General features: G+C 51.0%; 1 protein-coding gene across 4 annotated transcripts in view; it reads right to left on the reverse strand.

Moving 5' to 3' along the window:
- Positions 1-473: 473 nt before the first annotated feature.
- Positions 474-24,523, reverse strand: part of Ssh1 (slingshot protein phosphatase 1) — a 54,899-nt gene continuing 30,849 nt past the window's right edge. For all 4 annotated transcript variants that reach the window (XM_005078930.4, XM_040731191.1, XM_040731190.1 and 1 more), the window contains 10 exons: positions 22,085-22,153; positions 21,156-21,221; positions 18,134-18,328; positions 17,786-17,879; positions 16,062-16,190; positions 13,325-13,371; positions 12,214-12,360; positions 10,674-10,874; positions 6,986-7,538; positions 474-4,129 (listed from right to left, as the gene is read on the reverse strand). In XM_005078930.4, coding sequence (XP_005078987.1) covers positions 2,921-4,129; positions 6,986-7,538; positions 10,674-10,874; positions 12,214-12,360; positions 13,325-13,371; positions 16,062-16,190; positions 17,786-17,879; positions 18,134-18,328; positions 21,156-21,221; positions 22,085-22,153 — 2,710 coding nt within the window. In that variant the 3' untranslated portion in view covers positions 474-2,920. The remainder of the gene's footprint in view (positions 4,130-6,985; positions 7,539-10,673; positions 10,875-12,213; positions 12,361-13,324; positions 13,372-16,061; positions 16,191-17,785; positions 17,880-18,133; positions 18,329-21,155; positions 21,222-22,084; positions 22,154-24,523) is intronic.

Consider the following 24,523-nt stretch of genomic DNA (forward strand, 5'->3'; position numbering starts at 1 on the left):
GGTTAATAATTAAGACAGACCTAGCCAATAAGAAGCTCAAGCCATCAGCCAACAGTTAAATAATTAATATAAGTCTCTGAGTGTTCATTTGGGGCAAGGCGGCTGTGGGACCAGGCTGGCAGGAAAAGAGTTAGCTTTACAGGCCCCCAAAGTGAGAGGCTTGCACAACCCAGGGCAGAGACCTGGAATCAAAGGTGTGCATTACCACCACACGGCTTGTTCTACTTGCCCAATCCCAGCCACAGGCGACAGGATTAGGAAGGAGAGCAGCTATAGGGTGGTGCCAGCACCATTCTCTGGTTCTCTCTCCTCCAACTTTTGAGGAGACCCTCTAACTTAAGAGACAATAAATCTAAAAAACAAACAAACAAAAAATAGGAATGCCCACAATGATGACAGGGGGAGAGTACATTGGAAGTCTTGGCAAGGGCCAGAGGTAGACCCCTCTAGTACACAAGGGCACTCACATGACATTTATAAAGGAAATGTTTATTTTCATCACAAGAAGCACACAGACTATATACAGTACACACCAACAGAAGTAAAAAAAAAAGTGCACTATGCTTCTACTGAAAATTCACAGTACAAAAGATACTGCCTTTAAATATATAATATAAAAAACAATAAAAAATCAAAGTTGTAATGCGATGCATGGGAACCCAGTGGCAGCCTTTGAACATGGTCTGGTGCAGCTCCTCTGAGGTGAGCTATACCCACAATTTGCTGCAAGGAGCTCAGGAAAAGGGCAGAAGAATAGGAAGAGTGAGGAGAGTCTATGTGGTAACAAGCCTCCATAAACTCGAGAGCAGCTGTGAGGTGTTTGGGTGGGGTGATGGGCTGTGGGTCAGGGAGTGCAGGACCTGCACCACTTCCCAGCAAAACCAAATCGCGTTCTTCCCTGGCTACCATGGGTTGTGGCGTTTGCTGATGCCAGCCTGGCCTGCAGGAACTCAACAGTGCCGCTTCTGGCAGGCCCCGTGGAGCAGTCACCAACCACAATGTCAACTGCATAGCAGAATAAACGTTAAGTGGAGGGGGTGGGGAGAAACTCAAGTCCTAATCTCAACCACCAGGACGAGAACAAGTACCCAGCCACAGAAGATGAGAGCTGAATTGTAGCGCATAAATACACAGTATTTGTAAACGATCATTAAGGCACTCAATTGTAAAACAATAATTACAGTGTAGAGGAGGAAGCAGCTATCTTCTCATGCAGCAAGGCCAACGGCCAGGGCAGCAGAGGCTGCGCAGTTAGGACTCCTGTCTGAGACGGGCTGAAGGAGGGAACGTGGTGTCTACTGCAAAAGGGAAAGACGAGGTGGTCACCCTTCTCCAGATGGCCCCTGGTGGCATCACTGCAGATGAGTCTAGGGCAACTTACTGCATAGCTAAAGGACACTGTGCGTGATGAGAGAAATGGCATACACCAGGTTTGATCAGGTACACACACACACACACAAAACGCATACACAAGGTATATGCACACAGACCTATGTACATGTATGCATGCAGCGTGGACTCTCACACCCCAACAGTAACAAAACCAAGGGGCTTTGGATTGGGGAACATCAATGACCTTCATCTGGTCTTTATCATCAGCAGGAACTTGGGGATGGTGACCAAGTCAGGAGATTTTTGTGCTATGCTGTCAGACGATACCAAGTGTCCACCTACGCTTTCTTGCCACAGGTCATGTATGTGCTTCTCGAGAGCCCTGCTAAGTGACCAGTCAACCCATGGAGATTGGTGAAATGAATTCTGGCACCAATGACTGCCAGCCACTAGGAAGTAACTCCCTTCCCTTAGGGTGTCATGGGTGAGGTTTCTCAATGTGGTCTTGTTCTTGCCGAGGAGAAATGGTTGCCGAGGAACGGGAGACTCCTAAGCCTTCCAATGGGCCCTGAGACAGGAGCACAGAAGCCCAGGGTGGCTGCCAGGGTCTACTCTTTCCAAACACAGCAATGTCTTGTTAGCAGCAGACGTGGCTCAGCGATGCCCCCAGAGTCCTTCCCCGTGCGTGACTGGAGGGTGAAAGCTTGATGCTAGAAGCTGAGGACCCCACACACCCCACTGCAGGTACCGACCTGGATGGAGGGTTACACAGATGACTGCCATTCAGTGCTTCCCTCTGAAGACTTCACCTAGCTGCACTGGGGATGGGCAGGCTAAAAGTCTTGATATTTCTGGGGTTCCCCACCCTCAAAAACCAACAAACAAACAAAAAACCAAAAAAGCCCTAAAGAAACCGAAACCCCCCCACAATTCCCTTGGAAAAAACCCTTTCAGACACGACACTGCTCCTCAGAAAGAGCCGTGGTCATTACTATTTTAAAAGCAAAAGCACAGTGAGAACGGAGGTAGGACTTGTGTTGTCATCTGAGAATTCTCCCTCAAGGACAGGAGCAAACTGGGAACGTGGGCCACAGGGACGACATCACCACACCCCCCTCTATTACAGGTCACACATAAAGTATTTTGTATATACAGTCTTATTCTCTCTCCACCAGGCTGGCCTAAAACTCACTGAGTGACTTTGAAATTCTAATCCTCCTGCCTCCACCTCCCTTGCTGGGATTACAGGAGTGCACAGCCATGTCTGGTTTTATGTGGTGCTAGGGATCAAACCTACGGTGTGGTGCATGGCCAGCAAGACTCTAACAACCGAGACACAGCTTCAGCCTGTGTGTCTGTGTCTTCCCAAAGATAGGACTTGGGCATTGGAGCTGCACATCTCCTGGCTGACAGCTTCCAGGTCGCCCAGGCCCTTGCTGGGTCTCCTGGTTGATTTTACTTGTTTCTGCTCCCTTCTCTTTGGCAAGTGTGGGGAAAGCCTGGATGACTAACGTTAACACGAATCAAGACGTGAGTGGTGGTAGATCAGGACACCATAAAAACCTTCACCCACACGGCAGAACGCTGGTCAGCTTTTACTCAACTTTGACAGGCTTTTCAAGTTTTCTGGGACCGATTTCCCTGAGGCCTTACAGGCTGCAATGGGGTCCCTTGGGGTGGCCTGGGGTTCGTACAACAAGGAAGAGTGACCACACTTGGCATCCTGCGAGTCGGCAATGGTGGACGTGTCAGCCTCGCTGGACAGGTCCTCGGTGGATAAGTTGAGACTTCCCAGTTTGGCGAGGGAGTGGGAACGCTTCAGTGGAGAGGACACAGTGAGGCCCGCAAGTCGGAGTCGCGTCTCGATCTCCTGTGCCCGCTGCTTCACCAGCCCTGGCTTCCCTCGGACACTGTGGAGGCTGTCGCTGCTGGAGCTCCGAGTCAGGTTGGAACTCATGGAGGAGGAGGTGGGGGTGTAGCACACGGTCTTCAGGAAGTCTTTTGAGAAGCTACTGGTGTGATCCATGCGGAGGAGGGTAGGAGTAGGGCTTTTCACCAAGGCTCCTTCTGGAGGTTTCTCTTCAATGCCTGCTTGGTTGCTCAGGGCTGAGTGTTCGGGCTCCTGGCCCTCTTCAGGGATGCTAGCCTCCAGCCTGCTGGTGGCGCTGTCCCTGCAGGTAGACGGCGGGTCTGAAGGCAGGCTCTTCAACCTCTCCAGCTCTTTGGTATGCTTCCGGACCAGGCCTGCCTTCTGTAGCTGAATGATGGACTCCTGATGCTGCATCAGGTAGCTGTTGGTGGTCGGTTTCTCAGCCTCGTTACTGAACAGAAGCCTCAGGTCCTTAGCCGGCTTAGGATCTCTCTTCGCTGACAATTCTTCCTTCACCACTTCCATACTGGAGGCGTTCTTATCACAGTGAGAATTCTTCAACAGGAGGGACTTTGGAGGGACTTTTGAGGTTTCTCTGGAAGGCTCTAGAAGGCTTGTTGGCGGTTCTGGGCAAGCCCCAGCTCCAGAGTCTGGCTTCCTTGAGCCTGCTGGTAGTAGGGATGGGGGGTTGTTGGCTGGACCAGAGGCCAGCCTCTCTGGAGCTCGGGACCTGCTGCTCGTGTGGGCCATCGGGGAAGATGTGACATGGGGCAGGAAGGCTGGCTGGGTGCAGATGGCAGGAGCGCTGGGTTCTTCGTGCCATTCTGCGAAGGCCTCGGGAGCCCCGCCAGCTGCAGGGTACATGCAGTCAGCACAGGACGAGTAGGAAGGCTTCACTTTACTGAGGATCCCAAACACAGCATCTCCCTGTAAGAGACAGAGTGCCATGAGCAAACATGATCTGGAGCCAAAGACCAAAAGCACAAATAGGGCCGTTGTGGCGGGGGTGGGTAGGGTTGGCCGGCACTGTGTGTGTGTGTGTGGGAGCAGCGATTTCACTTCATTTGTTCAGGATCAGAGACCATTTGGAATGCACAAGACCACGAAGAACAGAGTTTAGAGTGGCCTAAGGGATGTCAATCTTGACTTTCCACAAGTCAAGATGATGTCCTGGGCAAACCTTTTTTTCTTTTTTTGGCTCTTTGAGACAGGGTTTCTTTGTATTGTTTTGGAGGCTGTCCTGGAACTCGCTCTGTAGACCAGGCTGGCCTCGAACTACAGAGATCCGCCTGCCTCTGCCTCCCGAGTGCTGGGATTAAAGGCGTGGGCCACCAAGCCCGCCTGTCCTGGGTAAACCTTAAACTACAGGGCTAGAACAGAGTCTCCTATGACCTCCCTTTCTCATTCTGTCTCTACCATCTGCGAGGCTGACCCTTCCTGGCCACGGTCTGTTCTGGAACACAGGGGCACTGAATGACATCGTGGCAGGGTGGGTGAGCCTGCTAGTGCTCTTCCAGAGGATCTGGTTCAGTCCCCAGCACCCACATCAGACTCCACAGTGTAACTGCAGCTGCCAGGCAGCCAACACCTCTGGCGCCCAGGAGCACTGGCACCCACTGTGTATAAACCCACGTGCCAACACACGACTTAGAATAGAATTTAAAACCAAAGCTAGAATGTAAAAAGCAAACAAATAACACGAGTGAAAGAGCAGCACAGAAAGGGGGCTCTCCCTGGCAGAGGGGATTTGCACCAGGGGTAACTGCAACCTGGTCAGCCCAAAATGTAACTGGGGAAGCATCAACCTGTCATGGTCACCATGATCTGTGTGTCTCCAACACAAACTCAAACACATGTAACTACACTTTACACTGTCTCCCATTCTTTCTCTCTCTCTCTCCTTCATTGTTGGCTGACCTTCAAGCTGGGACATGGTTGCCCTGGCAGGAAAGGGAAAGAGAGAGAAAGAGGGAGGGAAGGAGGCAGGGGAGAGAGAGAGACAGAGAGAGAGAGAGACAGAGAGAGTGAGAGAGACAGACAGACAGAGAGAGAGAGAGGGAGAGAGGGAGGGAATGAGGAACAATGAAGCTGGTGAGAGGGGTTAGCATGGCTGAGGGAGAGAGTTCTTTCCCAGCTGCCCAACTGTGAGAGCCCACAGCTGGCAGGAAAACAGGCCTTCCAGATGATGGTTGTGGACAGGGCTCATAATTTTGCTACGAGTTGAGCCTGGATGACCTCTTTCCATGATTCCAAGGTTAAGACCACTCTGTGTAGCCAACTGCAGTCTCAGAGGCTCACAGGCCCTGTTGTCTCCCACAAGCCTGGCTTGTGACCTATCCCTCTGCTTAGCATCCTCTGTGCTTCCGTGTCCCCCGGACACTGCACACACATAGCTTCACCAACATGCCAGGGAGGCCTCAGCCACTCCCTGCCTGTCTTTCACCACTGCCCCACCACGACACGCACACACAGTTCCCGTCCCTCAGACCCCGAATTCTCTGTCCGGATCTTGGCTCTCAATACGGCATTGCTTCTCAGCCTGTCCCTAGCAAGTTGCCTTCCATCAAGCTATGAATGATCTTCCACTCCCCTCTGGGTCAAGCTCTGCCCACTGTTGTGCCCTCAAGTTTACCTTCCCCTTACTCCACACATGTAGGCCTAAGAGATACAGATCGGGTCCCCCACACCAGCCTGGCACACCACAGTTAATAAAAGGAGTCAGACATACAAACGACTGCTTGTCTGCAGGTCCAGTCCCGGTGCTGAATCCACTGAGCCCCCTACCTAAGCTGCTCTCCTGGTCACCATCCAGTGACTCAAAGTCAGGCGACTGGGGCTAACCACAGCACCACTGTCCCAGACAAAGGCATTTTATGTAATCTGCCCTCTCTAAGGGAAGTGGTGGGCAGTGGGGGAAGCATATAGTTCCTTTCTGGTCTGGGACATATTTCATCACTTAGAGGCCAGCAGATGAACTGCCTGGGGTGGTTGGGTGTCTTGTTTTTGCAATTGTTGTTTTGATTTTTTTTTCTCTTAGCACTGGAGCAGAATGTTAATTCCAAGTCAACTTTCTACTTCAGTGTCCCCGAGAGTCTTCCCTGCAGGGATGATGAAGGGACAGGAAGCTCCTGGCCTCAGGCCTTTGGTGAGCAGTAGCGGGGCAGAGCCTAAGAGCAGGCAGCCTTTTCGGCCATCCCTCCTTAATGACAGCTCCGCTTCCAGATCACTGCTGGATGCTGCAACAAGGAAGGCAGGGCGTGGAACCGCCACTTTCTGGGCAGCCCGAAGTCGGAGCTAAGGCTTCCTGTTCACCATCCCCAGGGATGGCAGCTACAAGGGACACAAGAAGTGAAGCGGTCACTTGAGCTGAAGACGGGACAGCACTGTTCTTCTGTCACATAACGAAGCATTTAGGAAGGAAATGCTACCTCTGGGATCTGTTTCAAAGTCATCCAAGGTGAGGGAGTTGGGGGGCTGCGGCAGGTGCAGTGAGCTGAATCAGGAACGTTACACATCAATGCAGGGGTGAACTGGGGTGATGAAACGAGCTGGAAGCCCCACCTTGGATGGGGAGGGGCAATCTCAAGACTTAGGGACCCCTTATGCACAGCATATCCACTAGCTAGGCACATGCGACATAGTCAGGCAGTCATAGTCTCCTCCTGAAATAAACCCTCGTGGGAAGAAGTGAGAATTGCATCCCTGCAGGGCCGGCCAGGAAGATGCTCTGTGGGGTGGGGTAGAAGTGGCTAGCTCTGCTTCCCGCAGTGGTCCCCCACTTACCTCAAAGTCGTCAGGGCAGCTCCTCTTACTGTTGTTATTATTCAGGTTCTCCTGATCAAGCAAACTTCTGTCGAGCTGGGTAGACGCCCGCCTCCACCTCCCTGCTCTCTGGCCAACCCCTTTCTCCATCTCCTCCACCTGTGGCAAGGAGCCACCACAGGCTTTGGGGCTCCCGAACTCTAGCTTCCTCTTTATGTCCTTTTCACAGAGCCTGGCTCCTTCCTGAGGATGCTGGACCAGCTTGTGTGCCTCCCCCGGCTGAGCTGCGTCTTCCAACAGGGCATCCCGCTCAAGGTCCTCCAAGTGGACCAGGCCGCCTGCGTCATCGTGGTGAGGGAGGAGGGGGTCTGAGAGTCTTCGGAAACAACAGGGGAGAGAGGGTCCTCCTGCTGGGGCCTGGCTTCCTGGGAGCCCGGGCTGGGGGGTGGTATCATCCAAGCACGGCAGCTGGGTGTCCAGGGCATCATCCAGGGTCTCCGGCAAAAGCTCATTGGGCTCTGCTGCGGTGTCACCTGCAGGCTGCTGTCGCCACAGTTTGTTGTGCCGCTGCTTACTGAGGGGAGAAAGAGCAGGTAAGTGAGAGGTCGTAGCAGGAAGGGTGGGGCCTGCACGGGAGGGGTTCAGTATGCGGAGCTCCACTCACTAGTGCTCACAGGGGTGAGGGCACCCTCAGCCTCTACAGCCTATATGAGAAGCCTTTTGGGACCGTTTACCACGTGGTGACGGCGTGGCAGAGGCAGAGAGTTTTGACTGGAGGTCTGCGTTTTTCTTTGCATCTGTGCACGGCTTACTGTGTGGATCTAGTCATGTCGCCGAGGGCTGGCACTCAGTTTTTGTGACCCATGAGAGTAACAGTGTGAGAAAACTCAGGGCTCAGAGCTGTGGGGGTGTCAAGCTCTCTGCACACTAGGGTATAGAGGCAAACATGACCATACCGACCGGGAAAATTCCTAAATATTTGTCTCAGGCAGAAACTACAGGTTTGTTTTTAGTGATTTCCGCTTTCTTTTTCCCTCCCTCCCTCCCTCCCTCCCTCCCTCCCTCCCTCCCTCCCTCCCTCCCTCCCTCTCTCTCTCTCTCTCTCTAGAAGTGAGGTCTATGTAGCTCAGGCTAGCTCCAAATTTATTATGTAGCCAAGGCTACCTCGAGTTTCTGATTCTCCTACCTCTCCCTTCCAATTGCTGGGATTACATGCCTGGCTGGAATGTATTCTTCTGATATATATATATATATATATATATATATATATATATATATTATTTTTTTGGTTTTTACGAGACAGGGTTTCTCTGTATTGTTTCGGAGGCTATCGGTCCAGCCCGGCCTCAAACTCACAGAGATCCACCTGCCTCTGCCTCCTGAGTGCTGGGATTAAAGGCGTGCGCCACCACCGCCCGGCCTCTTCTGATATTTTTATTATTATTTTAATATGGAAATAGAACCCATGGCCTTGTGCCCGATAGGCAAGCATTCTATCATTGGGCTACATACACAGTCTTATGGCATTAAAAAAAAAAGTATTGTTGTTTTGTTTTTACAAATTCTTGAGAATTTTATACCACATTCGCCCCAGCTTCCGCTGCCCCCCCCGTTTGCATTCTCTTTTTAAAACAGGCTCCTCAGTCCAGTTTGTGCCGCCATTACACATGGGTATAGGGCACCCACGAGAGCATGGTGACCTAGGGGCCTATCCCAGAAACCGTCAACTGTCAATAGCTGCTAATTTAGGGACGGGGCTGGCATTGTTTTTATAACACCTTTGAAGGTATAAGTCAAGAATAAAAAAGAGAGAGAGAAAAATCTTTATAGTGACAGAGGCAATCACTATGGTCACCTCTGCCTCTCAAGGATTTTGGAGTAAAACCCACACTGTGGGGGTGCCAGGGGCTCATGGCAGTCACTGTCCATTGTCCACGTGCTCCCCCAACAGACCAGTCACGGCTACGATCCAGGCTCAATGCTGTGCGGCTGTGGGCCGGCAGGAGACCCTTGGCTAGGCTGCAGCATGGGAAGGCATCGGGTGACCTCCCCTCCCACTCCAGTTGCCTAGGAACCTGACAGATAGTCTGAGTGACAGTGAAACAGTCCAGAGATGACTGCAGCGGTTCTCCGAGCCTGTTCATCCCTGCCGGAGCAGCCCTGCTTCCCCAAACCTGCCCAAGAAGCTGAAGGACCCAGCCTCTGGATTCTTTCCAATATGCAGTCAGAAATAATCCAGGCGGCTGCTTCTGCATACCGGACATGGAGCAGGGAGAAAGTGAGTCCCCAGATCCTGGCCTCTGCCCCAGCAGCCTGGGAGTGCTGGGGAACCCTCACTGTCCCGACAGGGGCCCCTGTAACATTGTTTTCTCCTGTGGCAGTCAACACATGTGGGTGTAAATCTCTCTCTTGGCACCCGGAAGCCGACTGCGTGCCACGAGACAAGTTAACCTTTCAGCACTGGCCCCTTCTGCTCGCTAGTAAAATGAGAAGCCGAGCTCTGCTCTCAGGTGGGAGACAGATACAGCATCTGCATTTATTAGCTTACTAGCAGTCAGCTTGCCAAGGCCCTGTAGTGACTGCTCCTGCAACCTCACAGAGCCCTGCCAGTTTTAAAACTGCAGTCGGCTGTGCCGTTTTGACCACTTTTAACGTACACAGTTTGGCAGGACACGGTCATGACACTGCACCACACGATCTGTCTCTGTAACTGTTCAGAGAACACAATACACACTGCCAGCCGTTGGACGTGAACCGGTCTCTCTCCACCTTTGGCCACCAACACCACATTCTTTGTCTCTAGGAACCTCATACAAGCATGGGGTCACACAGTTTTTCCTAATGGCCCCCAAGTTTGTTCAGGGTGTACCATACATGTCAGAATTTCCCTTTCCTTCCTTTTTATGGGGCGGGATGGAGATGGGATCTTGATATACAGCAGAGGTTAGCTTTGAACTTCTGGCGCAGGCAGTCTTCAGACGAGATTGGGCATGTTCAGGGTGGTATGGCAGTAGACAGGGCTTTAGCTTTAGTTCCCCAAGAAGCCTGGCCTACAATCAGGGGCTCCTTCATCCGACTCTAACTGCCTTCCTTCGTCAGGCAGAAGAAGGTTCCTGTACACGCTCCCTGTTTGTTTATCCAGCCATCTGCCAATGGACTGGTGGGCAGCCTTCGCCTTTGGGCTACTATGAATAATACTGCCACCAATACAAACAACCCCACATTTCCAGTCTTCTGGGTGTAAGAGATAAAGTGGAATTTTTGGATCATACAGTGGTTCTACTTTTAGGTTTTTGAGGGCCAGGAGCATCTAATACCTAATCCTTAACTTGGAAGATGGGACTGAGCTTGGGGAAGGTTGCCAGGCTCATCTGTGGTGAACCAGACCTGTAGCCCCTTTAGTTCCAGTCTGGCACAAAGCAGGTGCATGGGAAATGGATATGCTCAGGCCCACACCACATACCAGGACGTGTCCTAGATGAGCAGTTAGGCACCTTCCCTCGCCCAGCAAGACAGGTTTTCTACGAGTGCCAACAAAATCAAAACAGATCCCTCCTGGAAACCACTAATCACGGTCCAAACAATAGCTATTTTTTTACAAGCCAGCTCCCCTGAGAGCCTGGCTTCCAGTTGTGGAAGCTCCTGCCAGGGATGCCAAGGCTGGCCTGGCCAGCTTGGCCTGCCAGCCTGTCTCCAGGTACGCACTCACCTTGCATCCAGGATGCCTTCGTACTCAGACAGCTGCCTCATAAAGCCAGCATTGGGCCGCGTGATGCTACGTTTCTGTTTCACATAGTTATACGCCTTCTCCAGGGGCCACCCAAATTCCTTCATCGCATAGGCTATGACCGTGGATGCAGATCGGCTGACTCCCATTTTGCAGTGGACCAGGCACTTGGAATGATTCCTTCTGCATGGATTGGGGATGGAGGATTAAGAGCAAGGATTAAGAGCCTTCCCTAATTTACCACTAACCCAGATTTTTTTTTTAAAGCCCTAAAGTTATCACATGGGCCCCAACGCTTCTCTGTCCTGATGTTTATGGAACAGATATCACACACCCTCTAAAGGAAACTGCTTTGCTGTGAAATCAATTAGCACACAATGGAAGAACAGATGAATCTGCAGGCATGGCCGGGCTGGGCTTTGCAGGGCCTGCTGGGAAAAGTGGCGCCACCTACAGTCGCTTCCTGGGCAGCACCTGGGCAGCTAAAGGGATTGCTGCAAAAGCCACTCAGCTGCTGTGGCAGATGGAGGCCCTGAATGAGCTACTGTAGAAAATGGGGTCAGCCAGACACAAATGCTGCGCCCTGGGGAGACAGCGAGCGCCTGGAGGGAGCACAAGGATGGCTGCAATCTGGCCAAGGGGGAACTGAGCCAGGGGGGAGGTGGGGGCCAATCGATCCGGCTACTTGTAAGAAGGCAGTGCTGGCCCGGGCACAGCTGATTTAGGAGATACACAAGGGACAGTGACCCCCTCCTTGATGGAGAGGGTGAAGCCATGCCAGGCTGGCAGAGGCTGCACTTGGGAAGCTAAGGTGGGAACAAGCAGGCTCTAGCTCACTGTTCTTTCCTGACTTGTGAATTTACAAGCAAGGAGCCCCGAGTCTGTGCCCTGGGGAAGCAAAAGCAGCAGCAGTGCTGGGTAAGGACACAACTTGGAGCTTTGACTGGGAGACTCCAATGGGAGAGCGTTTTCCTCCATATCACATACTGTGTATGTGTGTGTGTGTTAGGGGGTGGGGTGTCTTTGCTCTGGACTTCAACACAACATTTCTCCAAAGGAGAATAAGGAGGGGCCTGGGGCTCAGAACAGTGGAGATGGCACCAGGCACCATCTTGGGACTGCCCTTTTCTAGGCACACAGGAACATGGAACTACAGCCTGTATTCTTTGGGGGAGCAATTCAAGAGTTCTAGGCCCTGCATGTACTGATCTTTTCCAGGATACCCTGGGGAGCTCCCCGGTGACATCTGGTATTTGATGCTGGCCTGGAATCAGTGTTAATGATGAAAACTGGGCTCAATGCCAACAATCATGGGCAGGTGGGAGAGACTATGAGGGCACCCGGTAGGGAAGGCCAATACTTCCCTGCTTTGGTGCCTAGGGTCCTTCAGCTACAACCAAAGGTCAACCAGACAGCAAAGCCTCTCCGGCATTGGACTTCTGTATCCTCCACCACCTACCCCAAGAGCAGGGCTGCCTACTTCCACACTGGGGCTAGCTTCCATACCCAGCCAGCCACTCACTTTGCTTTGTTTATAAAATGATATGCTTCATTCCAGTGGGCCAAAAGGTCCGTGGTCTCCTCGTCGTAGACTCGGATGTTGTGATACGCAAACAAGCCAGGGAAGAAATTGTCTATTTCTCTAGTGACATTTAAAATGTAGTCAACTCTGCAGAGGAAAGAAGCAAAGAACCTAGAGAATCAGAATGAGGAACAAGAAAAACAAAGAAACAAAAAAAAAACTGGCAGAGAAAAATCAATTTACATACACACGGAAAGGCCTATGTTCCTGGTAAAAGTTTTGTTGTTTGCTCAACAGTCATTTTCGTGTTTTTCCTCCACATGACAAGAATGTATTATTCAAAAAACAATGTCACACTAAAACCTCTAAAAAATAAAAAAAAAGCCTCCACTTTTATTTTGTGTGCGCTTTTCTAACCCAAACTCCACAAGCCCCTCACTCTTAACCAGTACACTCACTTCTAGAAAACGAAACAATTTTGTTAATTGGAAAAAATGTCTCAAATAGGTTTCTCTGTAAATGACAATGAATCACGTATTTATTCCCAGTAAGACGGAAGCATGGAGTCTAGCCTCTCACTGGACAACCGCTCTGCCGGGGGACCGACTGGAGGTTCTAAGGATATATTTTAAGCTCTGTTTAGTCTCAGTTTTCAACTGCAGTGAGTTCCAGAAGGCTGGCAGGCACATCAGACCACAGAATGGTGATTTTGTGACTCGCTCCTGCTTTTGAGCATTTCTCAGGGGAGTCAGGCAAGGAGTGTCCAGTCACAAAATTCCCACCAGGCACCAAGCATTGCCAGGAGTGGTCTGGTTTTCAGGGTCACAGACTGACCAAAAGGCCAACAGAGATGTGTCCACATTAGGGTTCTCAGCAATTCCGTTGGGGAGTGAGGCTGTGGGCGGGAGCTTAGGGCCTTTCCAGAGCCAGGCTGTCCTCCATTCCCCAGTAGGCTGTTCCCAGATTCCACCCACCCCACCCCAGTCACCTAAGACTCCAGGAAAAAACCTAGAACCCATGGATAATTCTGGGTAGCATTTCTGAAGCACACCTGATTCTCTAGCCACTGCAGAGACCAGGCTGAAATGGGGGAAGAGGGGAGCAGACTCACCCTGAGCCCTGCAGTTCCTCCAGATTCGATGCATTCCACTCGGAGCCCTGGGGACAGATCACACAAAGCCCTGTGAGTGTCACAGAGCTGCTTGTGGCATGTGCAGGGACCCTGAGAGTGAGACTTCAGTCTCAGAGCAGAAAGAAGGATCAGGGAGAGGGAGAGGCAGGAGTCTAAGAGGAAACAGACTCTCACTGACCGCCCCCTTCATGACCCCTGGGCTATTCACCACAGGCAGTGACCTGAGACATCCTCACCATCAGCTACAGAGGGGACCTGCTCCTTTTTCTGGTAGGTATTTTGGCATTAATTTTAAAAGTCCCCACCCTCTGATCCTGAAGGGATGGCCAGAGCTCACACAGAGACTTAGGAACACCGGCATTTAGGGGAATTCATAAGAAAAAGAACAGAAACTCAAAGGTCTACCAGGATGGAACCAGTAAGAAGAATGACAACAAATCCTTGCATGGACACTTCAAAAGAAATTATCCTAGTTCCAAAAGGCAGAGGCAGGTGGATTGCCATCAATTTGAAACTGAAGGCCAGTCAGGGATATACAATAAGACCTTGTCTCAAAACAAAACAAGCCAGCTGGTGGTGGCACGCGCCTTTAATTCCAGCACTCCTGTGTGTTGAGGCCAGCCTGGTCTACACAGTGAGTTCCAAGATAGCTGAGACTAAACAGAGAAACCTTGTTCCAAAAAACAGAAAGACCCAGAAATAATTAAACAAATCATCATGTTGGTGTAAGGAAAAATGGAATAATCCAAGAGGAACACAAAGTCTACAAAACCGAGCAGAGTAGGCACAGTAACGAGGAAACCTAGTGCTCGGAGCCTGGGTTCCAATCATAACACTACAAGAAAACGAAAAATGGAAAAAAGTAGCCGGGTATTAGTGGCGTACCACCTTTAATCCCAGCACTTGGGAGACAGAGGCAGGTGGATCTCTGTGAGTTCGAGGCCAGCCTGGTCTACAGAGCAAGTTCCAGGACAGCCTCCAAAACAATACAGAGAAACCCTGTCTCAAAAAACCAAAAAAAGAAAAATGGAAAAAAGTAACATATCAAAATGCTACAAGTGACCACCTCAGCATGGGAGATTGGCAAGAGCCTTAAAAGCCTTAGCATGGTTTCTATCCCCAACTGCCTAGAGAGTGTATGACTGGATACTTTTATACTTTTACAAACTGCATCATTAAAAACTCCTCTATTCCAGATCAGTCAAGGGACAAAGACTAGAAATAAAGAGAGGCAATCCTCGTGGAAGATGCAGAAGCCTGCAGTCTCAGCAAGCACATTCCGCTATCTCAGCCTCCCGCCGACTCCCTCTCCTGAGCTTCTCAGGCCCTCCGAGGCCCTGGGCTTTGGCCATGCTGACATCCTGCAATGTGAGTTGGACTTTCATATCTGAGGGACAGCCTCCACCATAAAAATTCCTTTAGTATCTCTCATGGAAAGAATGACACAAGGCACCAAGCCTCCCCAAACTCAGGCAGCTCCAAGAAAGCTGGGAGCCCTCTGGCCAGGATCACCACCTAGTGGGGAGGGGGGGAGGTGCCTGTGAGGACACCTTGCCAGTCTTTCAAAGTTATGCAAACCCACACATTCCCATCTCAGTGGTTGAAGCACGACACCTGTGCATGCAGGGAGACTCACACATAAATAAGAACATAAAAATACACACATTCAACACTCAGGAAGCTGAGGCAGCAGATCACAAATTCTGGGCTAGCCTGAGCTAGAGTGAGCACCTGTCTCAACAGCCTCTGCTCCTACTAAAAGCCCACACATGCCTATGTGTGTGCGAGTTTATGAATTTGTGGGAACTGAAGTGGTCCCCCTTGGTGGCCAATGCCATCTTCCTTCAGCTCCTGTAACAGACATTTACCCAGAATTCTAACCACAGTTACATTCACATTCAAAACCAGGCCTTCAGAAGCTGCACTTGTCACCTCCAGAATACATCTTATTGAACCATCACAATCATCCAGTGACGTGCAGTGCCAAGAGGACTCACCGTGGGCCACAGGGCAGGTGAGGTGGCAGAGGCCTTGGCCTTGCTAGGTCTGACTTCATGGTCTCCTGGCTCATTTTAGCAACCTGCCTGCCTTTGAGAACTGGCTAGCTGCCGGGCATTGGTGGAGCACGCCTTTAATCCCAGCACTCGGGAGGCAGAGGCGGATCTCTATGAGTTCGAGGCCAGCCTGGTATACAGGGTGAGTTCAAGGACAACCTCCAAAGCAATACAGAGAAACCCTGTCTCGAAAAATCAAAAAACAAACAAAAACAAACAAACAAACAAAAAACCCCCCAAAAATCTGGCCAGCTGCCTTCTATGGAGGTTTAGGCATGAAGACACTGAGCTGAAGGTACACAGGCAGCACGGGAGACATGATGGGGTGGACCCTTCAGCGGGTTCTGGGAGCAGGGCTCAGAGGGGAAGAGCTCAGGGACTTGTGTTTCAAATAGATGGGTAAGGCACCAACTCTGGGGTTTTGTTGCTTCTTTTGTTTGTTTGTTTTTCGAGAAAGGGTTTCTCTGTATTGCTTTGGAGTTTGTCCTGAAACTCTCTCCGTAAACCATGCTGGCCTCGAACTCACAGAGATCTGTCTGACTCTGCCTCCTGAGTGCTGGGATTAAAGGTATGCACCACCGCCCGGCAACTGTGGCACTTTGTAAGCATGTGTCGTGAGCATGGTTCCCAAACCAGATTCCACAGGGGGCTGTGCCTCTTACAAGGTAAAGGTGGTCGAAGATAAGGGAAGGCTTGTCCATCTGTCCCAAGATGAGCAACATCTCGTTATCGATGAACTCCTTGAATTCTTTCAGGTTGCAGTTCATTTGCTTCTCCAGCTCACTGCGGATCTGTGGGCGGGACAGAGCAGCGGGTGATGCCAGGGTGGAGCCTATTGGGGTGATCTGCTACAAGAGCCGCCCACCTCTGTGCAGTGCTGTTTACAAAAAGGGTGAGTTTGTCCTCTTTCTTTTGCCCCGGATAATGCGCTTGGACAGGTATCCCATCTGTGTGGGCGGCGGCCATTCACTCAGTCCACCTCCAGCTTAACCGAAAGGGAGGAAACCCATTGTTTTCAAGAAGGAAATCTGATTTTTTTTTCCCTAAGATCTTTTCTAATGAGTTTAAAACACTTATGCTTTCACAATTGGGTACCAAAAACACTGCAAATGAGAAGGTAAAGTCGCTTTTCTGTTGGAGGCGGTACCACAGCATGATTTTTAAAAAGTACTAATCAATTAGAGATGAAGATTTATGGTTGAGGCAGGAAGATGGAGGTCAAGGCGAGCCTGGGAAATGCATGGTGAGTTCCAAGCCAGTCTGAGCTACAGAGGGCGACCCTGATTCAAAAACACTAAAATAATAAATAACTGGGCACTTTAAACTTCCTATAATCCTGGTCTGGAGAGACGGCTCAGAGTTTAAAAGCACTGGCTACTCTTTCAGAGGTCCTGAGTTCAATTCCCAGGAACCACATGGAAAATAAAAAAAAAAACTTCCTGTAATTTGTTGTATTCTTCAAATAAAAAACAAAGGACAGGACCATCAAGATGGCTCAGCAGGCAGGAGAACCAGCAATAAAATCCAATTACTTGAGTTCAAGCCCCAGAATCTATACAGTGGAAGAAGAAAATTGACTCCTGCTGGCTGTTTTTTCTCCCTTATATGTGTTTCCATCCCACCCCAGCTGCAATTAAATATATAAATATAGTAATTTTTAAAAATTTAAAATATTATTTTATGGGACAGGGTCTTACTACATAGCCCTGGCTGGCCTGGGACTTACTATGTAGACCAGGATGGCCCTAAAGTCACAGAGAATTTCTTTTCCAGTGCTAGGATCAACGGTGTCGTTCCCGTCCCCCCCCCATCCCCCCCCGTCCCCCCCCCAGCCTCTAGATTCTAATGTTTTGCCTGTAGGTATGTCTGTGCACCACCTGCATGCAGTGCCTGTTAAGGCCAGCAGAGGGCATCAGATCTCCTAGTGATGGAGTTATAAATTGTTGTGTGGGAATGGAACGCAGATGGTCTGCAATGACAGCTAATGCTTTTAACCAAGAAGCCATTTTTTCAGTTTTCACAGCAGGCCCGCCCAAAGCAATGGACAAAACAAAAACCCATCGAGGCAGAGGGAGCAGCCCGAGATGAGAATCTCTTGTACGGCATAAGGCCAAGGTTCCCTGGAGAAACCTAGGACCTTCTACAACTGTCCCTAGGGCTCAGAGAGGGCCAACAATCGCTCATGGTCTCCGGAATCAAACCAAAGCCTACCTCTAAGCCTGGGCCCTCCACAGCCCTAGTACCACCGCAGGGCAAAGCCAGGGAGCCTCCGGGGTGACAAACGGGTGCATGTGAAAACCAAAGGCCTGCTTCTGCTGGGGACCTGTCAGGACAAACGTGTACTGGGCGTGGGCCTGCGATGGGTGGGGATTGGAGGGACTCTTACTTCCTTAGAGGTCACGTTTTCGAGGTCCTGACTCATCATGATGCTCCGGAGTTTGGCTTTAATGAGGCGCTCAGTTCTTTCCCCCTCAGTCGGCCTAGGAAGAACACGTACAGGAAATTGCAGAACTGTGAGAAAGAAGCCTCCGAGGGAAGGTTGAGAACCGCTGGTTCCCAGCTACAGACCCAGGGTCAAAGTTTTACTTGAAAACCTGTTCAGGAAGGGGCTGTCAGTGAAGGGGCTGCAGGGAAACACAACCTGGAGAGGACCAGGTGTGACCTTGGGAGGACCCAGTGTGACCTTGGGAGGACCCGGTACCGAGCAGCGTGGGGCGGCAACCCCTGCACATACTTGTCCACAAACAGCGCTGGGGAGTCAGGCCGTGTGGACTCCAGGTCCTGCATGGCATTCCACTCGTTAATGCAGCTCTGCTCAGAGCCGATGCAGCTCTCATAGTAGGTGGCCCAGATGAGTGCCACTCCCCCAGGGAAGTAGTTGTGCCTCCGTGCCACCTCACAGGCCTTGTGAAGCACTTGCAGGGCAGACCTGGGGGGGGGGGAGAGAAGCTCAGGACCAACCGGGGGTTTGGGTTCTGCAACTCACAAAGGGCACTCACTTCTGGGCAGTGGAACGGGCAGCTCAGAGAGGACCCCTTCTGCCCACAATGTGAGAGGGACACATGACAACCAGGTACAACTATCAGTTCCCAGAGGCTGAGTCAATTAAGCTCACACTTGGACAGGATACCCCTCCCTCTCCATTCCCAAAGGAGGAAACAAACATCAGCAGCAGGCCCCACCCCACTGCCCCTAACTCTCCCAAGCTGGCCGGGTCACATTCCAGCAAACAACTCCAAAGATGCCAGATCTGCTTTTGAACTCACAGCAACCCAGCCTACAGTGGGGCCGTGTTCCAGCCATCTAATGGTGGGAGAGAAAGGTCTGAAAAGAGTAGCAGGGGCTCCTGAGCCCACCTGTGGACCCCCTCACCCCAGTGTGCAACATCTTAGGGCCTTAGGGTGTAAAAATTGTGTGTGTTACTTAGACAGTCTCTTTTACTTCTTCTGAAGAAAAAAAAATTCAGGCTGAAAATTCCTCAGCGAATAGGCTGAGGGAGGGAGGTGTCAGTTGAGGCAGAAGAAGCCCCTGAAGGGTGGGCATCACCAGATGAGGGTTTACATGATGAGGTACAGACACTGCAAGTAGCTTCACTTTCCCTAATTCCATCTGTCCTACTGACCAGGAATAAGCTTGAGCCAATGTTTATTAAATTCAGTTTAAGAATTTTTTTTAAAGCGGGCAAAACCAAACCAAAACAATGATGGTGATGAACTTGGCTAGAGAGAAAAGAGGCAGCAGTTACCCAAAGAAATATTTGGGGGCACTTTTTGGTTTGTTCATCCTCAGGACACTGACTTAGCTTCCCACACCCACCTCAAATGGCCCTGAACTGACTTAGAGCGGCATAACAGAGGAGGAGGGGACGGACCAGCACTAGAAGTGGCCGGTGAGAGAACTCCTGGGGACTCTCCCTGCCCTGGACAGGAGGGATCACTTGGAAACGCTTATCCTCTGCTTCTTGAGCTCCAGGTTTTTTCTAGTTTATTCCAACTGTTCTGTTGCACGTTTACAGGAACTGTTTAACAAGAGTGTTCAGCTTTTAGACACTGCAATGTGAAACTGTCCACTACAAACCTGTTGAGCCACACCCACAGTGAGTATGTGGCCCCAGGAGCCCAGGCTGGACACACCTAACACAGACCTGTAAGAGGAGGCTGGCTCCGGAAGCTATGGACAATGCCATGCTCACCCACGGCCACCACAGAGGGGAAGGCTGGGATCCAGGCCTTACAGCAGGCATCCTGAGGCCTGACCACCATGAGAACACCCACCAGCTGTCTTGGCATACAAGTCAGGTCACGTGTGCATAGTCACCTCCCTTCAAGATGCTTTAAACTCCAGGAGGGGACTCAGCTTTGTACTATGACCCCCTCGCCACTTGCTGCTCCAACGAAGCAGAGTGTTTGTCCCTTCACTGCACAAACATAGCACCTATTGAGTGCCAGGTAGAAGGAATAAGTGAATTTATGCCAGAGTGGCATTTACCAGGTCAACAGGTAAAGGTTCATCTTCAACATTAATTTTATAAATGGGTAAATAACTTAAATAGAACATTTCCCAACAAAGACACACAAATAAGAAACGCATATGAAAAAAATGCTCAGTGTCAACAGTCAAATGGAAAACTTAACTCATGTGCTGCTCATGCAAAAAACCTGAGTCTCCTGAACCCATGTCTTCAGCTCCCAACTCCAGGAACACACTTTTCTGGCCTCCATGGACTCCTGTACTCCCTCAGGCATGCGTGCGCGCGCACACACACACACACAGAGCAATATATAACCACATACACAACTGAGAAAAAAAAGCACACACTGAGATAATAAAACAGAATAATGCTGACAGAGATCTGGGGAGGAGGCCAGAGCTTTGCTGGTGTGGACCTGTGTAGCTGCTAAGGGCAATAGGTGGTGGCTCTCCAGAAGGTTAACATAGATTTACCATAGGATTTGGAGGTGGGGGCTCACACCTTTAATCCCAGCACTGGAAAGCAGAGGCAGGTGGTGTTCTGTGAGTTCAAGGCCAGTCTGGTCTGCATAGTGAGTTCCAAGACAGCCATGGACCCTGTCTCAAACAAAAAGAATTCTCCACAGGATTTAGAGATTTCACTTGTAGGCACAGACCCCAAAAGAACTAAAAACAGAGCCTCGAACCAATTAAGCATCCAGGAACAGTTGGAGTGGCAGCATCAACAATGACAATCAAAGGCAGAGACAAGCAGGGATGACAGGGTAGACCAGCGCGACAGAAGCTCTTGGGATTTGTAAAACGAGGAGACTGATTCATGCCAAAGTATGAGCGAACCTGAACATTGTGTTAGAAGAGAAGAGTGACACACAGAAGGACAAATAACCTAGTAAATTCACTCAGAGATTCCTAGGACAGGGCAGTTCATAGCAACAGAAAGCACACAGTCTTCTGGGGCTGGGGAGCTGAGGGAGAGGCTTCCTCTGGGATGATGAGTATGTTCTGTCCTGGATAGGGGTGCAAAACATGCACACGATTTGCTTCTAAACACATGGAGACACACATACACAGACATACACAGACACATACACACACTCACTCGAGCACACACACACTTAGCACACACACACAGAGGCACAGACAGACAGACAGACACACACACACTCACATGCAGAATTACACAGACACATGACACACACTTCGAAAGAGAAGTGACTGTCTTTAAATTTGTGCTGTCAGGTAGAAAGTATTTCTAAGGAGTTCAACGTCCCTCAGAGCACACTCACCACATGGCCTGGACCGACACGGGCTTGAAGATGTGCATCCTGCCTGCTGTGCTCACACTGAAGCCTCTGAGAGTGGAAAACAGGAAAGGTGTCGTGAGAATTCAAGCTTCCAGACCCTGGGTGCAGTCCCACCCCAGACTGGGGGTCAGCATGCCTTCTGCTGTCTAACAAGGGACGGCAGAGATGCCACATCAGACGGAGGCAAAAACAGAGCAAACAGCTGATCAGGGCTTGTTCCCAAGCCGAGTGTGAGCAGGATAGCCTCCGGTGTCACTCAGCACCACACTGACTCTTTTTCTTTTACATAAAAATAAGTGAGTGGAAAAAATTATCTTTTTTTTTTTGGTGGTGCTGAGACCAAGAGTATCCCACCACTGAGCCACACCCCACTTAAGAAACACCCCCAAGACCCCGGCACTTCCATTGACAGATCTTTACCTTTCCCTCTGCTCTCCCAGGATTCCACTGCAAGAGCGACTTCTCATCTCAGTCCTTTCTTATTCGGGCACCGCACTTCCCCAGGAGTAAGTGCGGGCGCCACGGACAGCCCTGCAGCCCCCAACCTGCCCAGGCTGAGCTAGCAATGCTTCCTCAACAGCCCCAGAGCGACACCTCCGCTGTGCCTGCCAGCCACATCCATCCTGGGGTGACTCGCTCACCTCACACAGCCCTGGGAGGGCCCAGAGTGATGTACCCAACACAGAAAGTACACTCCACTGCAAGAGACCTGGTGTGACACCCAGTACTCCCTGAGCTAAATCCCTAAAGAACATCGAGAGTTGAAGCGGGAGGGCCTTCTGCATGCTGTGAATACGTGTTTCTCTTATTCTGCCAGCACAGAGTGGTCCTCTGCAAGAGCAGCTGCTGCTCTGCACCCCGGAGCCATCTCTCCAGCCCCAGGAAAGGATCTTTTAGAGAAGTCTCCATACCCGTCCCCATCAAGGTGGATCTTGGTGTCGCTCCACAGACGAAGGACCATCCCGATGGTGCAGCTTTTGCTACATGGGGAAGAGAAGACATTGGAGTCAGTGTCTGCCCATGGACATGCAATCCATCTTCCCTCAAACTCTGCCTAGCAGCTCCAGGCTATGACCACCTGGTCTGGCACCAATTGCAGGGTCTGTAGGGAGGAGGGGCTCCCAGGCTGTGTCACTCACTGCTGCATTCTAGAAGGCACAGGCCTAGAGTGTCCCCGTTAGTGGGAGTGATAAAGAATCTGAACGGTTGAAGTGTAGCTATAACTCCAAAACTACAGAGGCCCTTGGCGTCCTGGGGCAAGCACTGATCACAGGCCACCTGCTGCGGTGGGGCAGAATGTCATACCCAACTGGGGTGCACAGGCAAGCAGTGACAGCCCCTCCCAGCCTTCTGTCCTAGGTAACAGGAGATGGGAGGGTCCCCATACCTCCACTCATACTCAGGCTTCTATGTGTCTGCCTTTTGTGTTGCTGCCACTTTACAAACTAGTTCAATCCGGTTCTGTTTTGCCCATCCTAGCAGTGAAATGATCCTCACCGACTTCAGAGACTGGCGCCACTGATAGGCGGAGACGGTTTATCAGAGGGGCTCCTCAGATTGCGATGCAAACCCTTCAGGTATTTAGAGAGCTGGCTTTCGAGAAGCAGCTGTAACTGTGCCAGGGCAGCCCCATGGCCCTCAGGAATTCCAAGTGTCTATTTCTACATGACTTAGGGCTCTGGGAGCAGGGGTGGTGGCGAGGGAGGGTAGGGGGTGGGATGGGGGGTAGAATGTTACTCCCTCCTGTGCCTGGGTGACAGGAGCTCCGGTATTCAGGGCGCCGATTCCCACCCCTTGCGCCATCCTGCTTTTCGGTATCTGTGGGGACGAAGTCTTAAGGCTTCCGGGTTAAACTGGACTAAGCATCTGGGTTGGTGAATACCCATTTTTTCCCTCTTGCAGTCCTACCCACCTGCAAATCGCTCCCTCTATCACCGTTGGAGGGCTGCAAAATGAGATGTGTGCCGAGCCCCATAGGGCTCTGAAGAATACTGTGCAGTGTCCAGGCCAAGAAGGCATCCTCCAGATGCCCCAGAATGACACAGATGGCTTGGGCATGTGCCCTGGGATTTGTTGGAAGGTTCAGAACCTCCTAGGGGAAGCAAAGGCTAAAACTGTCCATATGAGACCATTCTATCAACTAGCCTCCTCTAAACACAGCAGTGTGGAAGATGAGGGTGACTGGCACACCAATGGGCAGATATCCCTGGAGGACTAGGGCCCAGCGCACTACGTGACCGTGACCACAATGGCAACAATTCCATGAATTCAAGAACATCTCCACGGTTGTCACTACCATGACTCTGGCACTCTCATGCAACTCATAGTGAAGTTGGACAGCGAAGGTGCTCTCGGGTGACACACACACACAGGAAGTGGGGCAGGGACTGAGTTATGGAAACTGCATCTTCACAAGTGACAACTGGCCCTGAAGGAGGAAGCAGGTGGGGCTCTGTCCCCACTGCAGAAAAGGCTTCAGTTTCTTACCAGTCTCTTGACCCCTTTCTACTTTTCTTAAAATTTATTTTAAGCATTTACTTATCATCCTATGAACAGGTGTTTTGTCTGCACACCAGTAGAGGGCATCAGATCTCGAGGGACTACAGTCATAAGGCAGTTATGAGCAGCCATGTGGGGGCTGGGAATTGAACTCAGGACCTCTGGGAGAGCAACCAGTGCTCTTAACCTCTGAGCCATTTCTCCAGATCTGTAGAGACCTACAACTGCCCCGGGGTTGACCCTGCAGCCAGGCTGTATCTATAGCTCAGGGCCTAGATAGGGAGACTCTGGACACCCAGCAGAGGCAAGATGACCACAGGGAGCGAGGGACCCGTGAGAACCAAGGCTAGAACAAAGGAAAGGCAGGACACATCAGAATGGGTGGGAATGGGGACAGGAGCCCACAGACGGCAGCTGGAGGCAGGAAGCGGGTTGCACGTGAGCACGTCTTGGACCACAACCGCACAGGCCACGTCTCTTGTGACACAGCGGCACCCCAGCACGTGAGAAGGACTAACAAGTGCACAGACTTGTCCCCGAATGGGTAAACGCACATAAAATGCACATGAGAACTGCAAATATTGGGAGAGACAGACACAGTGCTGTACGGCGCTGATTCCTCAGGTCACGAGATGCCATTCTTGGACTTTGCTCCTGCGCCACAGCAACCAGAACAGAGCAGTGGTAGCCAGGGCTTCACGAAAGAGAACTGCTCGGAAGGGCCAGCAGATGGCACCGGGATTCTAGCTGTCCCTTCCCACCCCTCCATTCTCCACATGACCCTGAGAGATGCCAAACTCTACAGAGAAGCTGATGGCTGACTGGAAGTGGCTTACATGATGCAGCTACCA

The sequence above is a fragment of the Mesocricetus auratus genome, unplaced genomic scaffold, assembly GCF_017639785.1.
Source record: "Mesocricetus auratus isolate SY011 unplaced genomic scaffold, BCM_Maur_2.0 Super-Scaffold_100025, whole genome shotgun sequence".
Taxonomy (NCBI): domain Eukaryota; kingdom Metazoa; phylum Chordata; class Mammalia; order Rodentia; family Cricetidae; genus Mesocricetus; species Mesocricetus auratus.